Below are 26,904 nucleotides of genomic sequence, written 5' to 3'. Positions count from 1 at the left end.
ACTTCCAGTGTCATATCTCCAGTCACTAGTGCTGGTTTCACAAGCGAGCAGGTCAGGAGTGTCCTGTCCCAGATTTCCCTGCTGGCTCTCACATGGATAAAACAAACATGAGTACCGTAGGTGCACGGTCTGACAAAAGTCTTCCTTGGAAAAAACAGACTTCAAGGAAGAGTATCTGATGTCATCACTGAGAGATGACTGGGCTGGAACAGTTTCCTCAATTAACCTGTAAATAAAATGTTAAATAAAATGTTTGAAATTTCATTTAACAGCAGCTCCTTGCACAGTGGTGCAAGGATCTATTTCCAAGGAAATATTTCTGAACTCCAGAAGAGAATCAAGATACTTTGACTGAGAAGGGACTGTATCCAATAATAACTCTCAAGTTCACAAATAAGTCTTTGATCTCTTCTGTTTCATGACTCCACAGTGCTTTTGAAAGACAGCTGAAACTTCAACCCCCACAGTAAAATTCAGCTTTTTTTTTTGTTTTATCCTGTTTACAACAAACACAGGCAGGTGGCAGGTCCTGGTGGTATGACAAGTGTGGGGGAATGACCTTCTCTTCATTGCAGCTCAGTGACAAATGAGAGAAAGAGAGGAATAGAATAGAATAGAATAGAATAGAATAGAATAGAATAGAATAGAATAGAAATTTCAGTTGGAAGGAGTATGACAGCTACTTCTGTTTTACATATAACAAGAGGGCTTGGGATTTATGTGATCAACAGTTCAAAAGCTTTCAGAAGAAGAGAAGTTCCAGGCTGTTTGCATGCTTGCTCACAATAGAATGCAAAGCAACTTGAGGCAAAAATCCATCCCAAATGCATCCCCCTGTTGCAGACCACCCCTGTCAAAGCTGTGTGAGGATGAGCTGCTCCATTCCAGCCCCGTGCTGAGTGACAGTCACACGGTGGCACAGGGACAGCTGGCCATCTGTGCACCTCTCCGGGGAGGAGCACACAGCTGTGAGCACATCTTTTCTCATTTGATGCCTCACATGTGAAAGGAGGAGGCTGGAATTCCAAGCTGGCCCCACTGTGCCTGTGGCCACAGGGGAGCAAAGCCACATACCCAAAAGTTAGTTCAGTGAAGCAGTCACTGGTTTTTCTGTTGATTTCTATTCAGACTTCCAAAGGTACTTTTTCTTTTCTCTGTGTTTTATAAAGCGCTGCATACACCTACTTTCAGCTATAAATAAGAAATAATCGTGTGCATTTAACACTTATTAAAATTCTTTTTAAATTTATATGCAAACGAGGAGCAGCCACAGGCTCCTGGCAGGTTGCCGGTAAAGCCCTTTGTTCTGCAAAGATTCTACACCACTGATGAGGCAGATAAATTTGTCTTCAGTGCCATAGTCTTGTCTTTGCTCTGAATCTTTTTTATAACTACTGGAAGGTGTAGGTTGAGAAATGCTGGTTTGATTAGCTGGGCTTGTGGTTGGTCCCTTTTCATGCCAAAATCATTTAAGTGTTCCAGACATGGCATACACCCATGGAATCTAGAAATATATCTCTCCCCAGTGCGTCATAATTCCTGGGGTAGTAAGTGATGAATCATCAGGATCTAATGTGAAGATAAGCTAATTAGCATTAATCAGAGCTCCTGCCCGAGGTGGGAAAATGCTAGGTGAGCAGTCTGTTAGCTGCCATCTGACTTATTTAATTATTTTATTTTCATTTCTTTCAATTTTACAAATCCGACTCTTCAAAGCTTCCAAGCTCGTAGACTGGTACTCTTTGGTGACATGAAAAATTTAACAGCCTTTTCATGTCCCTCAGTCTCCATCCTGCCCTGATCTCACCCATCATCTTACTTCTTGCATTGCCTGGAAGTCCTCAGACTGTGGCTGGGTTGTGCTGTGGCATGAGATGGTTGCTGGGCTTAGAGGTTTCTCCCTGCAAGGAATCTGCCTGTAGCCCCCTCCTGCTAAAATCATTAAGTGACTATCTCCAGAATTTAAATTAACTCTTACCTTGTTTCAATATGACAGAATAGAGATCCCATCAGGTGTAGTAAGTGGTGATGAGAAGTATTTCCCTTATGTAGAGTAGTTGTGCTATCAGGCTGTGTTCCCTTCTTTCTACTTGGGGCAATAACTTTTTCTTTGAAATCTTTAAAATTATTTTGCAGCATTTTTCTTCTAGTAATGTACCTTCTAAGAAAAAATCCCAAGCAGCAGAAATTACTGTAAATACTTGCCAATGTGTCCTTACCCTGACTGGGGCAGGGCTGTTGATATCAGAGTTCAAGTGGTGCAAGAACACAAGGAATTCAGTCTCAGCAGAAAGATGCCATCAAACACCATCCTCCATGAGTGCTGGCCCATTTGTTTATGGATTGTTTATGGCAAATTCTTTTACCTGTTGGCATCTGCAGCATGCCTCTGGATTTTGAAATGCATTGGCTTTGGTGGTGTGTCTCCTCACACCTTGGGTTTGGTGGTGGGAATCTCAATACAAAGGGAACTAGGATTCTGAATTATCCATTGGCATAAAGACAAATAGCTTTCAGGGAGACCCATGAGAAATTATTTTAAAGATGCTTATTATTTTAAAGGGCACCCAATGTGCAGCATGGCACCTCAGGGAACCTGGGACTGCCCTGTGGCCCCATAGCCCTGGCAGCCCACAGTCCATCATGGTCACAGAATACAAAATGGTTTGGGTAGGAAGGGACCTTAAAAATCATCTCGTTCCAACTCTCCTGCCATGGGCAAAAACACCTTCCACTAGACCAGCTTGCTCCGAGCCCATCCCACCTGGCATTGACATGATGTGGCACAGCCTCTCCTCCATGGAACAGCTTGTGGGCTCCATGGGAAACAGCACCCAGCAGTGGCAGCCCTGCTGGGACATGGGGAATGTGTGTCAGCCCACCCCCATGGCAAGGAAAAGGGAAATATTTGCCAGTTTGTGGGCTCAGAGTCCTGCTGTACTCCAGTCGTGTGGTCCTTTGCTGTAGTGGCCAATGCCTTTCTTTGCCACCCAGACAGAACTGAGGTTATCTTTCCTTGCAGCTGCTGGAGATCTGCCATGGGAAATGCCTTTCTTTGATCTGGATTTTGCCATGATCCCGTAACTTGTAATTACACTAACTCTTCCATTCCAGTGAAACCCACCCCTTCCTTTTTTACCCACGGCACATGGGATTTTTCAAGAAACCACTGAGACTTGCAGAGCAGCTCCAAGGGCTGCTGGGGTGGGTTTTACCTCTTGAGTTTGCTCAGATGTAGCAGAATTACTCCTTTTCACCTAAATACTGTTCCATAGCTCTGTACTGAGTACAGAACCAAAAGTGCAGGAGCACATAGCTGCTTCTTTTATTCTGGTGAATAAAGTCACCAGGCCAGCTGAGAAGGTTTGTAGCCACCAGCAGATGTCATTGCAGCCAGCACAGCGTGGTACGTGTCAGGTGAGACAGAGGCACTGCAGGTATTCAGATAATACCCAGTGGAGAATGAAAATAAAAAAATAAATCACGTAATTGCTGATTGCCACGTAGCTCATTCTTAGACCACTGGTAGCTCATTTGCAGTAGAGTAGACATGAGGAATTAAATCCCACACTACAATTTGTTTTCTGCTAAATAATTAAGATTTATTAGTTCCAAGCACAAATTATAGTAATTTAAAATACTAATACTTTTATTTTAATGGAACTTACATGTGGATTTTTTTTAGTGGGAGTAGTTGGATCCTGATAACCTAACAAGCCTGAGGATTAATGAGGAGTGCTGGTGAGGGGCTGATCCCCCCCGTGCTCCAGTGCTGCCTCCCATGCTGGGCTCTCTGAGGAGAAGTTGAAACTGGGTGAGCTTTGAGGTTCCTTCCCACCCAAACCATCCCAAGGTCCTTGGATTCTGTGATTCCTTGGTGCAGGAGAGCCTTGGCATGCATGTTTGGGCAAGTGTTTGCCTGGACGCTCATGTGTGTGCACGTATTTATGCTTTTGCTAACCTAAGTTTTTGATGCTCACAGATTTCTATGCTAGTGGCTACAGAGTGGCAGACAATACTCCTCTTGAAATCAGTGGCAAATTTTGCTGTCATAAAGTCAAAATAATGAAAAATGCTTATTAGCCTCTGTATCTGAGTAATTTTCCCACTCCCCTTTTTTCCCTGGAGTCAGCCAGCAAACAGACAGAAAATCCCTGAGCTGCCTGTAAGACCTTGGTCAGACACTGGTAGTTTTTATTATGTCATTGCATTAAATCTGTAGAAATACTTTATATAAAATTTCCTTTGTTACAAACAATATTTACTGTTTGCTTGGTGAAGACCACAAACAGAACTGAGTCTGCTGAGGTCCATCTTTTTCAGATTCAGGAGATAGCCAGTATCTACCCTAAAATACACTTTACAGTTAAGAAATGCAATTTCTGTTAAACTACTGATCCAAATATAGCCTTGTACACATACAAGACAGTCAAGCCAAGGCAGATGGATATGATGATAAGAGAGATGGACTAAAGGCAGACTTTTATGGCCGGTCGCCTCGCAACACAATGAGCAAGTATTTATCTTGTGGGAAACTCTGGCTCTTCATTCTTCGACAGTCTGTGCGAAACTCTGGCTCTTCTCCAGTCACTGATGAGTCTGCACCTCAGATTCTGTTTTGTGTTGAATTTTGGGCCCCTCATGACAAGACAGACATTAAGATGCTGGAGAGTTTGCAGAGAAAGGCAGTGGAGCTGGGGAAGGATCTAGTGCGCAAGCCCTCATGACAAGACAGACATTAAGTTTGGAGAGTTTGCAGAGAAAGGCAGTGGAGATGGGGAAGGATCTAGTGCGCAAATCTGATGGGGAGAGGGGCTAGGGGGGCTCATGCTGGACAAAAGGAGGCACCTGCTTGCTTTCTACAACTCCCTGTCAGGAGGGTGGCACTAGGTAGGGATCCAACTCTTCTCTCAATAAACAAGTGATAGGACAAGAGGACGCAGCCTCAAGTTGTGGCAGAGAAGGTTTAGATTTAATATTGGGAAAAAATATTCACCAAAATGGTTATCAAGCCCTGGAAGAGGCTGCCCAAGGCACTCAGAGTGGAGGCACCATCCCTGGAGGGATTTAACAAACATGTCAATGTAGCACTTGGGGACGTGGTTTAGTGGTGGCCTTGGCAGTGCTGGGTTAACATTTGGACTCGATGATCTTAGAAGGCTTTTCCAATCTAAACGATTCTGTGATTCAAGACCCGAATGAACACCTGCCAGCGCTGGAGATAATGCTGTGTTCTTGGCCTTAGATGAGATAAATCAGTGGGAAAACTTCATTGACTTTGGCATAGTCTGTATTTTATTTTCAGTTCCATGAATCTAAATTGTTAATCTTTTGCTAAAATTGTTTGGAGGTGCCCCAAACATTTCAGCTGGGGACACAGAGAGTCACCTGTTCTGAGATGGTGTTTCTTTATGAATCCCATCAGCTGGGTCTCAGCTCAGCTTGAGGATTTATTTCTTCAGAAAGTCCCAAGTTGCTTTATGTCCTGGAATAGAGGAGAGAGCCAGCCAGAGAATTAAAGGGAAGATGTTATATTAAGTATGTGTTTTAAGAAGAAATTGCTTTATCTGTGTAGCACCTCACTTAAAAACGAGAGGTATAAAAAAGTGTAATTCTCTGTAATCCATAGGATTTTTACCTTCCACATTCTAAGGAGCTTAGATGATGGCCAGAAGATACATGGGCTTATTTTTTAATTGCAAACTTCACTGGGAAGAACGTAAATCCTAACCCACTGGCAATAGTGTTTTAATTGTTTTCTGCAGCAAATGTACAATCCATGGGTAATGAAATGAACTTTTACTATAAAAAATGCAACACTAATATAGGATTTAATCATGTGACAGTCCTGAAGCAAGGACTCTTTTGCCTGTGTATCATGGTCCTGGTGGCAAGTTTTTCATTCCCAGATTCTTTCAAAAGCAGATGTGGGACACATGGACTTCCTGCTCAAGCCCCAAATAATACCTAAGCTTAAAAATGTTACTATAGTCATGTGGAGGTTGTATGCATACAGGTGTGGTAGATGTTTTGGGTTTTTTTAGTATAATCAATGTTCTCTGTAACCTCTGTTCCATTGTTCAGCAAATACAGCTGTCAGTTACTATAATAGATCAGAGATCATGACAAGTAAGTTTAAAAACAAAAATCTGTGTTACAAAATGACCTGCAGTTAAATTGCTGATCTCTGGTGCTGGGTTGAGTTAGTTAATTATCTGGTTGGGAAAAAAATCTATGCCAGAAGCTTCATGTTATCATCCATTCTTCCTTGTTCTTGAATTTTTTTTCTTCTTCTTTTCATCTATATGGGTGTAAATGCTGGGGCAGTTGTGGATCTGTTTGCATTACATGGAAGCAGCTGGCATTTTGGTGGCACCATGGTGGCATCACTGGGGGCTGCTGGTGCAGGCAGACCTGGCACCTGTGACATACTGGGAGACAGCAGTGCTTGCATATCAGCCGCCCTGGTCCCTGCCTCCCGTGGGACTGACTCCATACACACCCTTCTGTTTGCTCAGTTCTGCTTTGTTTAACTTTTCTGGAAAACCTTTTCCATGGAGTGCCGTGTCGTGGCTGACCTCAGGGCAGGGCGAGCTCCCAGGGCAAGCTGTGTTGGAAAACAAGTCTGACCTCAGCCAGCAGAATTGGTACTTTAACATTTTTTGCCCTTTGCCACCTCTGTGAAATGGTGATAGCTCACTCTGGGGTGATGGGAACAGACACTTCCCTGGGGCTGCTTTCCCCAGTCAGGGTCAGGCCACCAGGACCCTCTCCGTGGTCAGCCAGGGGTACAGCCCAGCAGAAGATTGCTCTTGCAAATGTCACCAGAGATGAGAATCAGAGCAGGAAAATACAATGAAAGGTTTGGGATGAACGTGGCTTATATCTGGGTCTTCTGCCTCCTGGGAAGGTGAGTGCATCCACCAGGACTCTGTCATGCTCTTCATCTTCTCCCAGCAAAACTGTGGTGAAGTTTGGTGCACCCAAAGAGTTGTGGATTTTCTGAGAAAAGTAAATAATGTGGCTTAAAATTCCTGGCCCTGTGCAGTCCTGGAGCAGGTGATAAGCTCCCCAGGAAGAACTGCATCATTAGAACCCTACTAAGCCCTCACAGGTTTGCTCCTGTTGCTGCTTGTATTCCCATGAACCCCGAACTCAAAGCAAAACCAAGTTGAAAGAGAAAAGTGTCATCAATTATTTTTCTCATCAAAACCATATGAAATTTTGACTTTCTTATGTTTTCCGTGTGAAGCCTTTCATCAGTCCTGCCTTGTGAATGTATGATTAGCGTGTTAAAATGAAATCCAAGACTGGGGACATTTTGTGTGGTCTCTGGTTTCGAAGTGACAATTTTTCACATCTGTTCTAACCAGGTTATCTCTGGGCCATTGCTGACAGTCACTTTCATAAAGCCATAGCCAATAACTGATGGGAACTCTTGGTAAAAATATGTTGAGAAGCCAGCCTAGCCATAGCAGGATTCCTTTATTATTCTTATTTTAGCATAAAATATAAAGTTTGCTACATTTATTAATAGGCCAAGTCATACTCTCCCATTATGGCACCTCCTGGCACTGTATTTGGCTGTATTTGGAAAATGAGACTTTCATCCAGGCCCTGAAGTTTGAAAACTAGCTCTCTCCAAGCTGCTTTCCATACTGAGACACAAAGATGAAAATAATCTCATGACCATCCACTCCTGTAGTAAAATCTTGTGCAATTAAATCTATGAATCTCAATACCTGAAAAACAGGATTTGATGACACATGACAAGAGCTGAGTTAAAATATGTATGACTTAGTACCGGCACGGTGGGTAATCTCTATCATCACGAGTGTGGAGAAGATGAAATCAAGGCATGGGGTGGGGATGCACAGCACCAGAGTTACCTCATGTATTCCCACCCCTTACCTGACCTTCAATCCTGAAAACGAGCCCCAGAAGTATTTCTGAAAAGACAATTTTTTTTTTGAAGTAAAAAAAGATTTGTAAGGATGCTTTGTATGGAGTCAGGGTTTGCAGTGGTGCTTAGTGCATCTCATCTTTCTTGGTTTGCTAACTCATTACCTGGCTTGTGAGCAATTAGGAGATTGAGGCAGCAAAGCTGTATGTTCCCCTTCAGTCTGAGTCCAGCTCACAGGATCAGAACTCTCCATCCTAAATTTCATCCAGGAGCCTCTTCCCCATGCTGCTGAGGCTACCAGGATGAGCTGTCGAGCATTTAAACTGCTCCTTATTTTACATCTCATAGGAGGTAGCATTTAAGGAACTTCTAGAAGTCAAGTGGCAGGACAAGATTAATTAGGATTCCTTTCTAATCCTAATTACAATGATATTTGCTTCCCACGATAGGAGTTGTTCATTATCATATGTATAAGTTTGTTTCTTTAGTCTGTCTGCTTCCCTCTCCCCAACAAAAAAAAAAAGGTTAAATAATATTTAATATGTTTTTGCAGTCATTAAAAAAAATCAACTCTTTTTAATCTGGTAAAAACATCAGATGGGCAGAGGAGAAACCCATTCAATTCCCTATTAATTTCCCTTGCTCTCTAATTATATGCAAATCCACCAAGCCCAGGTTTTAATTCAGCTGCTCGCATTAAGAGATCAGAGGAAGATTCAAAATGGGAAAGCAGAGTTTGACGTGTCATCGGGGGCTCGTACGAATTTGACTGGAAGATAAATTCCACATTTTAATTAAAATGTTTATTCCGCTCTGCACAATAATGCTTGCTTGCTTTCAGAGGAAAAAAAGGGTATTAAGCATTAAGGGAACTAATTCCTCCTATCGAGAAAATTAGGATTTCTCTCAGGCAGACACAGGGTATCATCCAGGATTAGCGGCTGTAGCATTCTTTGTAAACATGTCACCCTTGAAAGTGAGCAACAAGGAAAGCTGCTATCGCCTTGCTGCTGCAGGGTGTCCGCAGAGCATCCCTTTGGCTCCAGAGGGGATTATCTTCCCTGCATGGCCCCCACAGAGCCATTTATCTGAAAACTGGGAACTAAATGTGAGTCAGATTAGAATAATGTGGGGGTGGCAGCGGGCAGCTCGCCTCTCTCCATGGCAGGATCACCACGGGGGTTTGGGGGGCCCTGTGGGGAGGGATGGTTGGCAGCACCATGCTGGGGAGGGAGTGACATCTGTCCCCACACTGGGCTGGAATGATGCTGTAGAGGGGTCTGGGAGAGACCCTGGGGAAGGCTCAGAGCAGCCATGGTTCATTCCTTCCTGGCCATCCATGTTGGAAATGTGCTTGACATTTGTATAAATTTGAAGGGATTTCACCAGAGCAGAGAAATGCGCACTCAGGGAGGATGATGATCTTACATATCATCATCCCTGGTAGTTTTGGCTTGTCTGCTACTGGATTGTGGCATGGGCTTGGACATGGCCACCTTTAACGTGGTAAAACACCTTCCCTTGCTGTCATCTGGCACTGTGAGTGCATGGCCTTGGCCATCAGATGCCATGGGAGAAAGCTCCCTCTGGGCAAGTCAGCAGCATTACAGTACCATTTTTATTTTTAATATTCCTGTTATTACTATTATTTTTTCACAGCATTGTCATCAAGTTGGGGATTTCAGACGGTGTGAGAAATGTGGGTTTGTTGTCTGTTTCTTTCAGCCAGTGATGTCAGATAGTGAGATCTCCCCTGAAGCTGAGCTGTAAGACTAGCAGATTTAAAAAGAGGGGAGAGGTGAGGAGAGGAGAGGAGAGGAGAGGAGAGGAGATGAAAAAGGTGAAAAGAAAATAGGGACTATAGTGTTGCCAGGAAGGGCTGGCAACTGTCCCTTCCCAAGCCTGTAGACAAGGGGCAACATCCTGTGATAGGTCTCCTGTCCAGGTCTCAGTGTGACACGGGTGGCACCAGCAGGATGGTGTCACCCGTGGTGGCCTTGCATCCTGGCACTGCTGTGGTGTGGAGGGGGAGGTTTCACCCCTCTGATGTTTGGTTAATCGAAACGTCTTAAATCACAGCAGTGTTTTTGAGGGGTTGTGTTTTGTAAACTCCCCCACACTCTTTCAACTACATGGGCTGGTTTTGTGTTTGTTATAAATGGAAAGAAAAAACACAGCCAGCAGCCAGGACCCCTCTCCTCACGCCCAGGGATTCTGTAAGCAAACATTTGCTTACAGAAACATTTCCTTCCAGAAAACTGCACAACACTGGCACCTGGAGGGTTCTTGTTGCTGGCAGATGGCCCCAGAAATTTTGCAGGTTTTTCCATCTGCTGCTGCAAGCTCATCCCTAGAGAGGAGGGATCTTAGAATCACAGAATGGTTTGGGCTGGAAGGGACCTTAAAGACCATCTCGTTCCACCTCCACTGCCATGGGCAAGGACACAGTCCACTAGACCAGGTTGCTGCAAGCCCCATCCAACCTGGCCTGGAGCATTTCTGGGATATGGGGCAGCCACAGCTTCTCTGGGAAACAGGTGCCAGTGCCTCACCACTGTCAGAGGGAATCATTTCTTCCCAATATCTAGGGATGTGACAGCCAGGTGCCAAAGCCTGGTCAGTTCAGATCCAGCACACAGCTGGGGCTGGTGTCTGCAAACAGTTTCTCAAAGCAGGTGAAAACTCTTGGAACAAGCAGCAACAGGGATCAGAATATGGCTCTCACAGTGCAGACCATCAGTGTTTCACCAAACCTTTGCACCTTGAGATTTGGCTGGACCTGGTGCTGCCAGGCAATGGAGAGTGACACCCCTGGTTCTTCAGGAAACGATGTCTCAAGCCTGCCCACAGGGCAAGCCTTGCCTCTGTGACATACTTTTGTTTTGCTTTCCTCCCTTGCCCTCTTGGACATTTTCCTGATTAATTCTGGGTACTGGACCGACCACTTGCCTTTGAGAAGTGGAGTGCAATAAAGCAGGTCAGATACTATCAGCCTCCACAGGTCAAGTGGGAGCCTTTGCATTCACAGCCTCAAGCGTTACCAGTAACTCCAGGGTTTGCAAGTTTTGATTCAAATTCTCAGAACCACAGGGCATGATGGGGACAGAGATTTATTTTTTTTTTTCTGTGTAGCCCAGAACACCAGAGAGCCAATAACCAGGGATGGATGTTTCAGAGCAAGCTGGGGGTTGATGCAGCCCCAGAATTAAATTGCCCTGTTTTATGGGAGAGACTAGCAGGGGTTTGCTGCTGCAGTGTAGCCCCTGCATTATATTGCCCCAGCATTTTGGTTCCATGAAGCCAAATGTCACTGCTACCTTTTGTGGCAGTGGCACATTGGGACTGGAGGGGGGTTGCTCTCCCCTCCTGAGCAGATGCTTTGAACATCACAGCAGGAGCATTTCCCAAGCAAGGAAAGCATTGCATGAGGGCACTTTCTGCAGGTTTGAGGAGGCATCTGGAGTGAGGTGGCTCTTCTGCTGGATGGAACTGTAAACATTGCGTGGTGATGTCTAAATTTCATTTTTTGAGGCTTGCACATCTCTGTGGTGTAGCTGCCTCCACACTTGTCCCCTGTCACCCTAAGAAAGCAACCTCTGAGAGGGACTTTTCATCTTTATTTTTCCATGCCTTTTTTAATTTTTAAATTTTCAGGAAGAACCACCTACATCTTTCTCTTAGAAGATAAATACTTGAGAAGTGAAACAGCTCTTCCTGTGCCCGTAAATGGTGAAAAACTCACCTTATTTCCCCTGCAGAGTTTGACTGAAAAATAATAACCATTAAAACCAGAAACCAGCAGCAGCACTGAGAAATTTTGGAAGGTTTTGAAGTTCTTTCCCTGTATTTCCCCCATTGCTGTTAAGTGTTCAAGGGCAGGTTGGATGGGGCCCTGAGCAACATGGGCTAGTGGGTGGTATATGTCTGCCTGTGACAGGGAGCTGTAACTATTATCTTTAAGGTCCCTTCCAACCAAAACTGTTCTGTGATTCTGTGATTTGTCCCCATGATGTCTGCAGCTTGGTCACCCCTGTGAGAGCTGAGCCAGAGAAGGTGTGAAATGCCAGGGAACTTGATGCACATCCCAGTCACAGGGGAATCAGGATCAAGGGAGCTGAGTTTGGCCACTGAGGCAAGCACATCCTCTGGAATGTGCAAAGATCAGGGCTACCCGGGTGCCTCATCAGCATTTACAAAGCAGAGCTGGATTTTAAAGAAGTTGAAAGAAATCAGGGGGAAAGGGAAGAGTTGGGAAATTAATGCTCCATCAACCACAAAATGTAGAGTGCAGAGATAAAAACTAGCGTGAGGGCAATGTTTGGATGAAAACCTGAGCCAAGACAGCATCTGCCTGTATGTGTGATATGTCTCTTAAACCAATCAGTTCCTTGTTACAATTCATATGCAGAATTAATGCAGGAATTAATAACTGGACATTTTCCTTTCCTCTCTATCTGACTGCTGCTCATAAGCATGCCAGGGCCAGCCAGAGGTGAGGTGCACAGGACAGTGGGACTCTTCTGGGCTTGGGGATGAGGTCTCTTGAGGAACCTGTGCTTGTGCTGGGGTAAGAACCAGATCCAGCTCTCCATGCCACAGTCATTCTGGTTGACCTGGGCAGTGGCCAAGAAGATGCTGCTGCTGCAGCCAAAATTTGTCTCTGCTGGAGGGGTGCAGGGCTGGATGAGGGCAGTGCCTGAGCATGGGTGGCTTTAACTTTCCCTGTTTCCTTTTCTCTGCGGCAGCGGGCTGGGGCGCTGGGACTGCAGCAAAAGTGAGAAAAGAGAAAAATGTGTGCTGAGATGAGAAATGAGTCAATGCTGCCTTTGCCTGCGGGCTGTGAGGGCTCTGGCCCCGACGTGTGCAGCCAGTGCCAAAAACAGTCTGCAGTGGGTACCTGGGGGACCTTTGATCAGCATCTCCTGGTGTAACATCACCGGGAAACGAGGGGCAAAGCTGTCTGCTGACACGGTCTGGGGCCCTGAGCTGGGAGGTGTTACCAGAACTTAGAGTGTGCAGGGCTGGCTTTGAGTCATGGACTCTGGGTCCCAGTGCCCCAAGTGACAGCATTCCCCTGGGAGTCCTCCTGGAAGCCCTCCTGGCATCTGATGCTGTGGGATGTGCCTAATTATGTCCTTGATCATACCACAGAGTCACAGGATGGTTTGGGTTGGAAGAAACCTTAGAGATCTAAGTTCTAACCCGCCTGCCATGGGCAGAGACACCTTCCACTAGACCAGGTTGCACAGGGCCTCATCCAAGCTGGACTAATGTCCCCAGTCCATCCCTAATGATTTGCTAATTTGGATTGATTGGAGGATAAAGAGCAAAAGGCACAGTGCCCCTGGTCACAGGTAGCTTCCCCAGCAGCGGGGCATGCTTGGTGCAGCCTGACCTTATACCTTTCTTTCTGTGGCACGATGACTAATTTTGCAGTGAAGAGGAATTAATTCCTCATTGAATCAGCAACAGCAAACCTTGGTAGGTTTTGTTTTTCATAGTCGACACGTCGACTCATCTCACCCTCTCTGAGAAGTGATGTCAAAGCAAACGCATATGGGGCAACTCGGGGCTGGACTGCAGTCTGCAGCTCCTGTGCTGCACCCAGGCACCCACGCAGGGCAGGGGAGCACAGAGACCTGCTCAGAGCTCAGCCTGGCATCTGAGCTGAGAACAGCCTTGGGGGATGCTCCCGGCAGCCAGACACACAGCTCGGCCAGTGACACAGGGCTCTGGGACTGCCCAACCCCCTCTGCCGTGGTGGTGATGGCCACCAGCATGGCACAGCGCCAGCCCCAGCTCCCTTCCCTTGGCCAGGCCCTTTGCTGCACACAGGCCACTGCTGGGCTGGCCCACGGCTCTTCATTTCTCTGTCTTTGGGGCTGGCAACGTGGGAAAATTTGAAAGTGATGTGAGTAATTTCACCTGACTGCGGCTCGGCTCCCCAGCGAGGCTGGAAACCGCAGCGCTCGCCCTGGCCACCAGCTCCTGCTGCTCCTGCTCCCTGCAGGCTGTCCCAGCCTTCCCTCAGCACAGCCAGGCTCCAAGGGTCACTGAGGGCTCCTGGAACTTCCCTCTCACTGCAGGCTCCTGGGCACCCAGCAGCTCCCCAGTGCAGGGTTTCCAGCAGTTTGAGCTCTTGGCGTGTTGGCTGATGTTCTGGGAGCTGTGGTTTGTGCAAGGCAGGCAGCACCCTGTTGTCCTCCATGGGGAGCACCCCTTGAAGTCACATCCCCAAAGAAAACTTAACAGCATGAAATTTAACGTTTTACACCATTGGAAGGGGCAGTGGAGTTAAACTACTTTATTTTAGTTCTGAATTGTCTTCTACCAGAAAATTAATTAAAGTAATTCCTATCCATAAAAGCAGCACTGGTGCTTTTGGAGGAGCCCAGCACTGGTGGGATGTTGGGATCCTCAGCAGCCCCCCAGGCAGTGTGGTGTGACCACTTTTTATAGCTTTTAATAGCAGTGTTCAGTTGTAGCAAGGAATACTTTTCACAGGTTGCAAAACATCCTCTTTTTTAAAATTTGTTTCTTTTCCTAAACTGATCCAAGAAAAAAAAAAAAAAATTTTCCTACAATATTTTCAGAGTTAAAAACTCAGAGTCTTACCAGCCATGGAAATTTTTTAGTTTGATCATTTCACTCAAATTTTGACTTCTGGCCTTCTGTGCTACGTTTTTCTAAGGTTAGCTTTAAAGTTTAACAGAAAAATCCTCCATCAAACCAGCAAAGTAAAACTACTCATTTTTAGCATGTCATGACTAAATAGATAAGTCTTTAAAAAATGAATTAAAATACTTGCTAACACAAGGTGCTTTCCAGAAAATGTTTGATTATAATCTCATACCATTCTCTAGTGAAAACCCCACATGTAGATTAAAATCATTTATAGTTCTGATCAACCAGCAGCATCCCAGCAGCTTGTATAACCCCACTGCTACCTGTGGTCAGAGCATTGTCATGGAGAATGGGAGCAAAGGCAAATGATGTGGAGCCTGATCAGGCACCTTGGAGCCAAAATGCTCTGAAACTCCAGTGGTGAGGGTGATCCTCATATGCAAGATCCACTGGCTTTGGATGTGCTCAGAGGAAAGAGTTTTCTGTCTGGCCTTGAGATCCCATCACAATCACACACTTGAGTGGGGAGATCTAATTTTGCCTTGCCAACAATTAATCTTTCTTAATAATTAATGCTACTGTCTTTTCTCTTTGTTCCTCCAATTATCTCTAGTTATTAAAGTCATATCTTGGCTTCAAGGAGGGATCTTCTTCCCTGAGTAGCATTGGGTTTTTCAGTCATTTTCAGGGGGGTTGGTGGGATGGTTGGTGTTGGGAGGGGGATGCACTGCAGCATCTGGGCCTGGCCCAGCACACAGGGGAGGAGGGGGCAGTGCTCACATGGGAGCTGGCACACAGCAGAGCTGCAATTTAGCAAATTTGAGGTGGGGGAAAAAGCCCTCCAGGCTTGCAAACCCCATCCTGCTGCTCCATCTCCTCTGGAAATGCCATTCTGCAGTTGCTGTAAATGTGTCTCCTCATTTCTGCACGAGGTCATGGCTGCACAGCTCATTCCCTAACCTGTCCTCAAGGGGCTGTGCTGGAGGAGATGGGGCAAAGCTGTCCTTGGAGCCCCTTCAGGTCCCCCCATGGCTGCTGAAGGACAGGAGGTGACAAATTGGTGTTGGGGCCATGATGTTTGGCACCAGCAGCGTTATTTTTGGTGGTTGGGTAGTGAGCAGCTCTGTCACTGCAGCTCTGGGCTGTGTGGAAACCCAGGAGACAAAATAAGATGCCTTACCAAACCACAGCCTGTCCCCTGTGATGTCCTGACCAGCAGCACCCGGTATCCTCCCAGGGGACCTTCTGAGAGAACACCAAACCACTGCCCTTGTGTCAGCCCTCTTGGGAGAAAACATTTACATCAGGCTAACTTCATGGCATAAAGCATTGTCAGTTGCTAAGTCCTGGCTTTGAAAAGCCTCTTCAAGGTTCAGCTGCAGCTGATTTTCAGGAACACAATCTAGACCTTGCAAAAAACAGGGAATTGATCCCGTTTCCCTGGCACACGGATTTCTGTAAGCCAGGTATGGTTTCATAGTGCAGCTGGGGAAGACCAGGAGCTGCAGTCATGGCCATGGGCCGCAGCCATTGGCAGCTGCAGTCTTTGAACCAGGATCAACATGGAGTTTTCTCTATTTCTCCATATTTTTGTGCAGCATTTCCTCCCTCCCTGATTTTGGGAGATAGGTTCCTGTTACAAACTCCCTAATGGAGGAAGTGGAAAGGGGGATAAATAGCCTCTTGCTGGATTTTTTCTTGTCTGCTTGCTGGTCATTCTTCCCCACCAGATCTTTATGGCTTTAGGGAGTAGAGAAGTTTTTGAGTGAGGCAAGGGCAAATGTAGAAGGGTCATGGGGAGGCAGCTCTTCTTACTGGTGCAGCATGTTGTTTTCCATCTGAACTGATGGAAAAACTGAGTAACTGAACTGCAAGTTTTGTTGTACCACCAGGTTACCACTGAACCATTGAATCTCAGAGTTGTTTGGGTTGGAATGGACCTTAAAAAACATCTCCTTCCAATCCCCTGTCTCCTGCCACTGCTCTGAAAGCTGTTCAAAGTTGTCAGGCAGCGAGGCTGGCTGGTGAATGGTGCTGTGCTTTGGATCAGGCATGAGGCAAATGGGAAAGAAAGATCTGTCCTACTTTGAACAGAAGAAGTGCTTGAGTTGAGGTTTTCAAACAGCTCAACACTGAGCTTGTTCTGCTCCAGTGTCATGTTAGAATGTACACGTAGAGCTGCATATCCCTCATTTAGGCTTTGTGGCTCTTAAATAAGCTAAACCATAGCTAATTTTAGAAATATCACTGAAAAGCTCTTCTTCATCTCATTTCATGGCTAAGAATAGAAAGAGCTCAGAGCTCCAAACATGTGTTTAACTAAGCAGGAACCAGCCCAGTGCTGCTCTTGATGGGAAAACCACATAACCCATGGCCCTGCTGCAGGACAGGAATGCCTGTACCACACCAGTTTGTGCTGGGAAGGGGGATTACATTCCCAGTACCCCACTGTGTGCAGTAAACCTACACCTGTTAAGCACCAGGAATTAGGGTTTTCATTCATTCTCAAATGCAAACCTGTGAGCCTCTTGGTTTTTATTTGCATGAGCAAACCTTTGTGGGAAAGGCAGATGTAAAGCAGCGTCTCCATCAGTCTGTTTTCTTTTCTGCTTCATGGGTTTCCTCCTCAGAGCAGGGATGCAAAACACAGGACTTGCCCAGGGCTCCCAGTTCACTTGGAGCAGCCAGGATGGGTCCAGGACAGGTTGATCAGAGCCACTGTCTGAAAAAGCCAGCCAGAGCTTTGTGCTCATTCTGCCTGAGCAAAATCATTACCAAAGTGGAAGGCACCAGTGAATTGAGTTCAGAGATTGTAAATGACTTGTCAGAAGTCACACAGCAAATCATCTGCAGACATCCCCATGAGACTGATGAAAACTGGCTGGCATGCCCAGCTCCTAGCCCCTGGAGAGCTGTCTGACCTGCTCTGTTCCCAGACTGACCCTGTTCTGGAGTGCTGTTAGTCCTGGTTTCTTTTGTGGATTTATCTGGGACAAATCCTAACTTTCCACCACCAAGATGAAGTCAGTTTGGATTTAAAGGCAACCATGGGCGAAACTGGGCATGTAGGAAACAGCTCGAGGCACTCGAGGCGAGGAGGCAGCGTAGATGGCAGCGTGTGTGTGTGTGTGTGTGTGTGTGTGTGTGTGTGTGTTCCTCACTGCTGTGCAGCTCTTCCAAGCAGGTTCCCCTGTCTCTGCTCCAACATGCAGGAGGACTTCCTGTTGTGTTCACCAAAAAGGGCTTTTTCCAAGGTGTTGGGCTCCAACAGCCATGCTGCACGTAGCGAGGAGCAGCTACAAGAGGAGACAGATTTTTCTTTGATTACTTTTCCTGGACTTTTTTTGCATCTCCAGAATTACCTCAGCTCCCTCTGGTCCTTCTCCAGCACTGGAGCTCAGCCCAACAGGGATTGCAGCCCAAGGGCTAACTGGTGACCATGTCCTGTTTCCAAAGACATTACCCTCAGTGTTTAATGGTGGCCTTGGCAGTGCTGGGTTAATGGTTGGACTTGATGATCTCTATAAAGTCTTTTCCAACCCAAATGATTCTGTGATCCTGTGTCTGTCCTTGCATGACAGCACTGATTAAGAAATCCCAAACATGACTTTCACAGTGAAGATGAAGGATTCACTGTGAAAGTCCAGATTTAGACCCTGTGGTAGTCCAGGACAGAGAACAAGAGCTTTGCATTGGGTAACAGACTTGGAGCATTCATCCTGGAGTAAAAGATACTGGAAATGAATGGGAAAAAAGTTCTGAACTTTGAAAACTTCAAGCTGGTTTGATCTGTTTTCCACTTATCCAAGAAATCATCTCCAGCTGTTTTCCCTGCTTGGTTTATGGATTGGGTTTTGGGTTTCTTTGCAGGATGCTGCAGTGTTTGTTTAGTAATTTGTTTAGTGTTCGTGTAGTGTTTTTAGTTATCCCCAGCCTTGCTGGCAACAGCAGGACTGCAGAGGGCACTGACTGTCCTTGCTGGTGGATCCTGATGGCTTCTGAGTCCTCTGCATCGTTGTGTCTTGCAGTCCAACAAAGTTCCCGTCGTGCAGCCGTCGCACGGAGTGCACCCGCTGACCCCGCTCATCCCGTACAGCAACGAGCATTTCAGCCACAGCTCCCACTCCCCCCACCTGCCCGCTGACATCAACCAGAAACAAGGTACTGCACACTGGGACCTGTGTGCTGGGAGGGGGGAAGAGCTGGAGACCACTGGGGCTGGCACCTTCCTGGGACCTTCCTTCCTCTGGGACCTTCCTGGTCCCAAATCCATGAGAAAAATCGGGACCTTTGGTCAGCTGGGACATTGCTTAGCAGGAGGAGGTTGTTCAGCTTATTGGCAATGCTCTGTGATCTGGCCGTGGGCAGTTTGATACCAAAAGTGCCAGCCCTGCTGATGGGGTGTTCTCAGTTCTCTGACCAGACCAGAGCCTGCACAATGCTGCACAAGAGTCAACCAGAAAATGGAAAGTAATCTTTCCTTTGACTCATACCCAAACTGTTGTCAGGTTGTCATTTTGAGAAAATAAATGCTTGAAACAGGAAATATTTTGACTAAACAGGATTGGTGTCTGATAGTTGACTGGGCTGTGACATGTGTGTCCCCGTAGCCACATGTTATGTGGTTGCCACCTGGTTTGGCTTTTTGTGTTCCTGTGTGAGCCCAGGCTGTGTCAATTGGCTCATGAGGCTATAGAGGAAAGTACAGTATGTTGAGGTTAAACCCTCTAAAATAAACTGTAAATACAAGTATGTGTTGAGGAATTCACCCCCATCCATCATTCTTCATGGGTTCCTGGCAAACTGAGTGTAAAATCAAACTTTTCTCAGCCTTACATTGGTGTAGAACATCTGTTCAGATTACCCAGTTTTTTTACACAAACCTGGGCTTGATTTCATGGGAAAGCAAGCAAACTGACATTTTTGTGTCAAACTGCATTCAGGAAGGACAATGTCCATCAGAGCCCAGAAGCCAGTGCCAAAACAGAGGCACAAAACCAACTGTTGGGATTTGGCCAAAGGCCTCCACTCAGGAGTGATCCAAACCATCCCAGAGGCATCAGCTTCACCAAGTTAACATCACTGATAAAACAATGGGTTATTGAGGATGCTCTTGGCTGGAGGACCCACTGAATAATCCCTGGTCTGAACTGAGAGGCCACACTCTGAACTCATCAGGGATGCTGATGGGTAGGATTTAGGTCTGGAAGTCGCATTCTGGACTCATTAGGGATGCTGATGGGTAGGATTTAGGTCTGGTGTAGGGGATACCCAGGCACATCCTTGTTGTCTTGCAGGCAGCATACTGCTTGTCAGCCATCAGAGGGTAATAAACTCAGCAGAAAAATAGAAAGAGTTAACAAATTGAACCTACTAAAAGCTCAGGTAATGAGTTGAGTCTGAGAGAAAGTGTGCAGGAAGGCAGCCCAACACACCTTCCCCCACGCTGCCTTTGCTGTACCTGGCAGAGCTCTGTCCCTCCAGGAGCTGTTCACCATGAGCTGCCTCCTGGGACTCACTGTCAGCCTGGGAAACCTTAAGTGCTACAAGAGCAGCTCACCCAAGGGCAGAGCTGGTTGAATCCATCTGTGGAGGCTGCAGATGGCACTGGAGCAGTCCCTGAGCATTCAGCTCTGCAGTGGGTCAGTCATTCCAGAACACTGTCCTTGGGCTGCCCACCTGCACCCTCAGTCCATCCATTTAGCTGGTACTTCTACAGACACAGGGAGTCTGTTTGCCCCAGAGACCCACCTTGTGCAATTTCAAGGAAATTTCATGGGTTCAGCCCATGATGCTCAGCTGGGTCTTGCCTTTGTGGTGCAGCTGTGATCATACATGCCCCATGCCTGCACTGCTGGGGGAGGATTTTCTCCGTGTTCATCCTGGATGTGCCCCATCTCTGTTTTCATCACTGAAACAGCTCCCACTATCACACAGTGTAAGCACTTGAGAGGCACTCTCATACTTGTTCTCCCAGCATCCCTTTAAAGTTTCTCACAGTAGCCCAAGGACACACAGACCAGGAAATACAAGCAGGAATTCTGAGTCAGTGGCTGGTGGCCCAACCACTGGGCCAGCAAGAATAACTTGTGCTCTGACTTACGCAGCTCGTATTGTTGGGGGTGCAAATCTGAGGATGTTCCATCAGCTGCCTTGTGCAGGCCTGCTTTTGTTTGAGCCTCCATGGGCCACTGAGTCCCACTTGAAGGAGGTCTTGTACTAGGTTATATATTCCTGTCAGGTCAGTTATATATTTATTTTAGCTGACTCCTAATAAAATGCTTAGAATCAGTTGGTGTCATTCCTAATTAATAAGGTATCATTCAAACACCTAGGATAAAAATCCAGTTGCAACTGCTTGCAATTCATCACCAGTTTAGTCCATGTGTTTATCATCCAGGAGGGCCACTGGATAATCCCTGTTCCCAGTTTTTGTCTGAGGCTCAATAGCAGCCATCACTGCACTAGGCTGCTCTCAGAGCTCAGCCCCAGCACCCCTCCAGTTTCCCAGTCCAGGGGTCAGCTGGAGGCTGGTTTTGCCAGCAGCGCCGTGGTTGTCTGAGTCCCACCCGCAGCCCCAGGCAGCACAGGATGTTTTCCAGCCCAGCTAGGAACGGAGCAATGCTGTGGCTTTGTCCCCTGGCCATGCTGCTGTGCCAGCGGCTTTGAAGATCACAGAGGGATTCCCCATGTGGAGGGTGAATTCCCAGCTGGCACCATACCCACCTCCATAGTTCCTTGGCACCCACAGAGCTGCAGAACAATTGTTTTGAACTCAAATTACTTAAAATTAAGTTGGAAGTGATGCCTGCTGGAGCGTCCCCACTGCCTGCTCATGAGGGCTCCTGCAGATGACTGATGGAGAGGGAGCAGAGGAATGGCTTTGACCATCCACTGAGCACCTGAGTGGGCTCTCTGGGAAAGGCAGAAGGATGCCTGGAGTCAGCCAAATCCTTACCAAAGCACCGTGCTGCTTGGCCTCAGGGTGGCATGGAGCAGCTGTGATGCTTGTGCAAGAGCGAGATGTCTCCTCCACCCCCTACTTACATTTGTGATTTTGCTGCAGTGTGGATGACCCACCACATCCCCACAGAGAGAAGCACAGGAAACACCAGCCTGCCACCTGCAGATGGCTATTCCGTGTGGCTGTCCACAAGTGTCCATAGATGAATCCGCCAGGGGGTTGGGATCAATCTGAGTCACCTAGGGAGTGCAGTGCCACATTCAACTCCTCTGCTTCTCCCTTCTTCCAGGAGTGCACCGTCCTTCCCAGACCTCAGACATCCCTGGTTTCTACCCGCTGCCCCCCGCTGGAGTGGGCCAGATCACGCCGTCGATGGGATGGTGAGTGAGGGGGGCTCGGCCCCGGCCCCGGCCCCGCAGGGACGGGTCCCTGAGCCAGCCCGACCACTGCTGCTGCTCTCCGAGACCTCCACGGTGCCTTCCCCCAGCTTCACCCCTCCTGTGCGCTGCATGAAGAGGGAGGAGAATTTAGCCTGTCTTGGAGGTGGGAGCAGAGCCGTGGAGAGGCTGAAGGCTTTGTCCTGGCTGAGGCATCCATGGAGAGGGGTTGCAACCTGCCCAATCCAAAACTGCCTCCTGCTTTACATCTGTCTGTGTGGATTAGGGAACCCAGAGAGAGCTTCCTGCCCACCCCTCCTAATCACAGCAAAAGTCTCTTTTTTGAGTAGGAGGTAATTTTCTCCCTCACTGGACTTTTCGGCACAAACAGTGCTTTCCCTGAGCACACCACCAGTACAGAGTAATCCTGTGGGATGCTCCATCTGCCAGGCCGTGGTGTTTCTTGGGATCTGACACACAAGGAAAAAGTACATCATGGCAGAGACCTGCCAGGAAGCAGCCCTGGTACCCACAGCCTGGCCAGTTGGTAACCACTGTCCCAGTAGGCATGGGAAGGCAGAGACCATGAGCTGGAGCACAAAATGTACCCACCATGTGGGCCAGCCCTGCAGAGCATCCTGCAAAGCACAGCCTGCTGGTAAACCTGCCCCAGGGGTGCAAGTTAAAAATACACCAGTGTGTTCTCTGTGGTCATTGCCACTGGCTTTTGTCCCCGTGACCATGAGCACACTGAGAGAGCGGGTCTGGCAGGTGCTGCCGCGTGGGCATCGTCACTCCTCAGATTAATGTTTAATCCCTGGTGATGTTGTAGGGACATGGCAGAGGCTGGCAGAGAGACTGGTGGCTGCAGGTGGCAATTCAGGGTTGCTGGGATGAGGAGAGGGTGCAGGGCTGGTGATCACAGGCACAGTGGCCACATTCCCCCAGTGCCAGTGGATAAAACCCTGGCAAAGCCCGGCAGAGAGCTTCAGGTGAAAGAACATATTGCAGAGTGGGGAAGGGGAAGCTTCTTAAAGCACGAAGTAAAATGTTAGCTTTTGCTTTGTTTTGTTTATGAATTTCATGTTCCAGATATTTAACCACAAGGAAACAGAGAATGAGGCCTCTGATACAGTCTGGCTTCAAAGAGATTACATTTTGCCTTCTGTGCTAAATCTGCTACTCTTGGGTGATGATTTAACTCCTCATATGATGTGATTCATCCTCAGGAAAAACAAGGACTGGGGTGACTCTGCTGTAACATGAAAGAAACAGTTGGAGTGGGGAGAAAGGAGACTGTTTGTCAAATGGAAGGTCCACTCCTGGGTTAGGATGATGCTGTTCAGACAGCTCTGGGCTCATGAAGGGAGAGAAGTCTGGTTTTTTATTGAGATTTTGTGGGGCAGTTGGTGGTGGAGAGAGCTTCCATGGCTGAGAGCTGCTCCAGCATCCAAGGAGTTTGGCATCCTCCTGCAGCTCCATCAGATGTTTTCATTAATGGCTAATAGAGCAGATATGGTAAAGCAACAAAGGGCCTGACATGCAGAGAGCAGCACCTTGAGCACGCGTGTCTAATAGAGTTTTGCTCATTCTTTTCCTTGCCCAAAATGTATGGAAGAACCCCAACCCCACTTGTGGAGTGCCCAGTCCTCAGCTGAGGCTCAGCACACCGCTGTGGGTGGGTGCTGAAGCACTGAAGCCTGGCAGGTTCATGGTAGCATCCCCCCATGCCAGCAGCAGGCAGCAGGGGCTGTGTGCCAGGGATGGTCATGCCAGGGATACATCCCAGAGGAGCTGTGGCTGCCCCATCCCTGGAAGTGTTCAAGGCCAGGTTGGATGGGATCTTGAGCAACCTGGGCTAGAGGAAGGTGTCCCTGCCCATGGCAGGGGATTGGAACTGGATGATCTTTAAGGTTCCTCCCACCCCAAACCATTACAGGATTCCATGGTTGTGCTAATGCCACCAATAGCTGCCAGGCCAGGGCAGCTACACATGGGAAGCAACTTTTCCTCCACAAGCTGGCAGGCAGGAGCTGGGCACAAACTGGCTTTGCTCTCACTGAGCGCTTCAGGAGGAGGAGCTGCAATCACTCTCTCTGTAATTAAGCTGGGATGACAGTCAGATAAAAGCTTCCAAGAGTCCAGTCAAGTGAGTTTTGCTTATGGGAGCCTGGCAGTAAACATTAGCCAGGAACCTGCAAATCGTGTCACTCACTGTGCCCGGGGCCGAGCACAGTGGTGCCAAGGCAGCCTCTCCTCCACCATCCCACAGCCTTCTTCCTGAGCCACCCTCCCATCACCAGGTGATTCTCTGGAAACAGGCTGAGAGAGCTGGGGTTTTTCAGCCTGGAGAAATTTCCAGGGAGGCCTCAGAGTCCCTTCCCGTACCTAAAAGTAGCTTATAAAAAAGAGGGAGAGGCACTTTTTATATGGGCAGATAGTGATAGGACAAGGGGGAGCAGTTTTGAACCAAAAGAGGAAAGTTAGATCAGATGTTAGGAAGTTTTTTAAGCAGAGGGTGGTGAGGCCCTGGCATAGATTGCCCAAGACATTGCAGCTGCCCCATCCCTAAAGGTGTTCATGGTCTAGTAGCGCAGGGCTTGGAGCACTGGATCTAGGGAAAGGTGTCCCTGCCCATGGCAGGAGCTTGGAATGAGGTGAGCTTTAAGGTCCCTTCCAACCCACACCAGTAACTCCATGATATGGGCTGTAATCGTGCACTCCCAACCACCAGGGACTGATTTTGCAGTTGCTTTAATTTTCATGTCAGGGGGACTTTAGATGAAGCTGCAAGCGCCTGACTCCATTCCCATCCCAATGCCCCAGCCCCTGGAGTAACCCAGGTCGCTTCTGGATTAGCTCCAAGTGTTTTCTTGGCCCTGGGGCAGCCGCCTCCAACTTCAAAGGCTGTTTGGGTTTCCCGGTGCGCGGCAGCTCGGCTGTTTGTTGGTGTGTTTATACCCCGACATCTGAGGGGTCGGACAGGGCTTCTGCCTGCCAGGGTGTAAACAGCCCCGGCTGCCTTTCCTGCAGACAGATCCCCCAGATTTCAGTCCAGCCAGGAGGATTTCAGACAGCAGCAGGAACGGGAGCCTCCTTCCTGCCCAGCACAGCTCAGGGGTCTGGCTGCTGCCCCGCTGTCATTATTCCTCTTCAGGGCAGAAACTTCTCTTTAGCCCTGAAAAATCCCAGGCATTCAGGAGCTTGGGTCCTTCACAGTGCACCATGCTAAATGGTAATGGACTTTTTGTGGATTTTTTTCATCATTAGAGCTGGTGCTGGGTTTAGGTACAGCTCTGTGCAGCCTGGCCAGAGGAGTGTGAGAGCCAGCACAGTTGGAAGCACCCCATTGTGCCCATCCCTGGAAGTGCTCAAGGCTAGGTGGGATGGGGCTTGGAGCAAGCTGGTCTAATGGAAGATGTCCCTGCCCATGGCAGGGTGGGTTGGAATGAGATGAGCTTTAAGGTCCCTTCCAACCTAAAGCATTCTGTAATTCTATGATCTCCATGTGCAGTTTTAGGCTAGAAGCATCTTTTGGCAGGTTTTCAGAACAATCCAAGGTATTTTTGAGCTATTTCCATATGAAAATGTGGGGGTTCCCTTACTGGGAACAACAAGGAACTTCCTGCATAGTTATTTTACTATCTCAAAAATAATTTCCAGCCCCAGGTCTGATACATGTCTGGTCCCCAGTTCTTTTCAAAAAGAATGTAGGACTGAGCTTTTGGCTTCTTTAAAACTGATGGGTGTCCATAAAAGGGTGTGCTGAGGAAATCAGAGCATTCCTGAAGTACAAAGGCAGGGTAGCTGCCTTCTCTCCAGGCTCCAGGAGTCTCCTGTGCTTGGGGCATCACAGCATCACAGAGTAGATGAAATTGGAAGTGACCACAGTAGTCATCTGCTCCAACCTCCCTGCTCAAGCAGAGTGGTTCCAGAGCACATGGCACAGGATTGTGTCCAGACAATCCTGGGATATCTCCAGTGAGAGGCTCCACACCCTCTCTGGACAACCAGTGCTTGGTCACTGCATGATAAGGAAGTTTTCTTTATATTTATCCTCCTGGTGCAGCTTCTTATGCACCTCACAGAGAATCTAAGCAGGCTTTAAATTTATTTTTTTTTTTGGTCACACTGTGCTCTTTTGAGCAACTTCTGTGCAATAGCAACATCTGATTTTTCAGCACACCTCTGCACTTTGCATTGTTACCAGGTAAACTCAAAGCTGCAGCGTTAGTCAGTACCAGGGGCAGAGGGGGTCAGAACTGGATCCAACCTTTGTAGGAAGGCCCACAAAGAACTTTTGTAGGTTCTCTCAAAATAATAACATCCAAAGCCCACACTGCCCCTCAAGCGTAAGGCACACCGAGTGTCCACCCAACCAGGGGCACCAAGTCCTGTTAGCACAGGGTATCTTTAGGAAATACCACGTAGCTGTGGATACTTTATAGACTCTTTCTTCCTGATCCCAGGCAGAGCCAGTCTGTCTATCCGCTCCCGTCATGTGGATTTAGACAGCCGTACTCGTCAGCGCTTTCTGCTGGGGCTTCTTTCTCCAGGTGAGTATGAGCTGTGGCAGACAGGGCAGCTCGGCTGGTCACGCAGCTTGCAGTTTGTGCAGCAGGAGCTTGCAGCAGACCACAGCCACCCAGGGACAGCCACACACCCTCCCAGGGCAGCCCCGGGGAGAGAAGGCGCTTTCAGGCAGTGTCTGGTCCAAAGGGTGCTCAGGGGAATATTGAGGAGGAAGGATGCACAACGGTTGGGATTTTTTCAGCAGTGCTCTAAAGAGAGTCAAAACCTCCAGCCTTCAGCTCAGCCTTGGGAAATGGGGTGGAATCCATTGCTCAGGACTTTGCTCCGTGTCACTAATCCTGAATGTGTCCCTGCTGCCACCACCGCTTTGCTCTGCAGAGATGGATCTGGTTTACTTGGTCTGAGCTTTAAAAGCAGGACAGGAGGGGCAGTGATTTGCTGCCCTCCCATCCGAACAAGTCATTTCTGTGAGATACAAACACAGCTTCTGCCTTTGGGTGAGC

General features: G+C 47.7%; 1 protein-coding gene across 1 annotated transcript in view; it reads left to right on the top strand.

Moving 5' to 3' along the window:
* The window catches only part of TCF7 (transcription factor 7), a 69,919-nt gene that overhangs the window by 31,728 nt on the left and 11,287 nt on the right, over window positions 1-26,904 (top strand). The window contains exons 4-6 of the mRNA XM_041397987.1: window positions 18,556-18,688; window positions 21,781-21,871; window positions 26,338-26,424. Of these exons, the coding sequence (XP_041253921.1) occupies window positions 18,556-18,688; window positions 21,781-21,871; window positions 26,338-26,424 (311 nt within the window). The remainder of the gene's footprint in view (window positions 1-18,555; window positions 18,689-21,780; window positions 21,872-26,337; window positions 26,425-26,904) is intronic.

This window comes from Onychostruthus taczanowskii, unplaced genomic scaffold (assembly GCF_017590055.1).
Source record: "Onychostruthus taczanowskii isolate IOZ18803 unplaced genomic scaffold, ASM1759005v1 scaffold14, whole genome shotgun sequence".
Classification (NCBI taxonomy): Eukaryota; Metazoa; Chordata; class Aves; order Passeriformes; family Passeridae; genus Onychostruthus; species Onychostruthus taczanowskii.
Note: the sequence above shows the minus strand (reverse complement) of the source record. Positions and strands in the feature narration are given on the sequence as shown.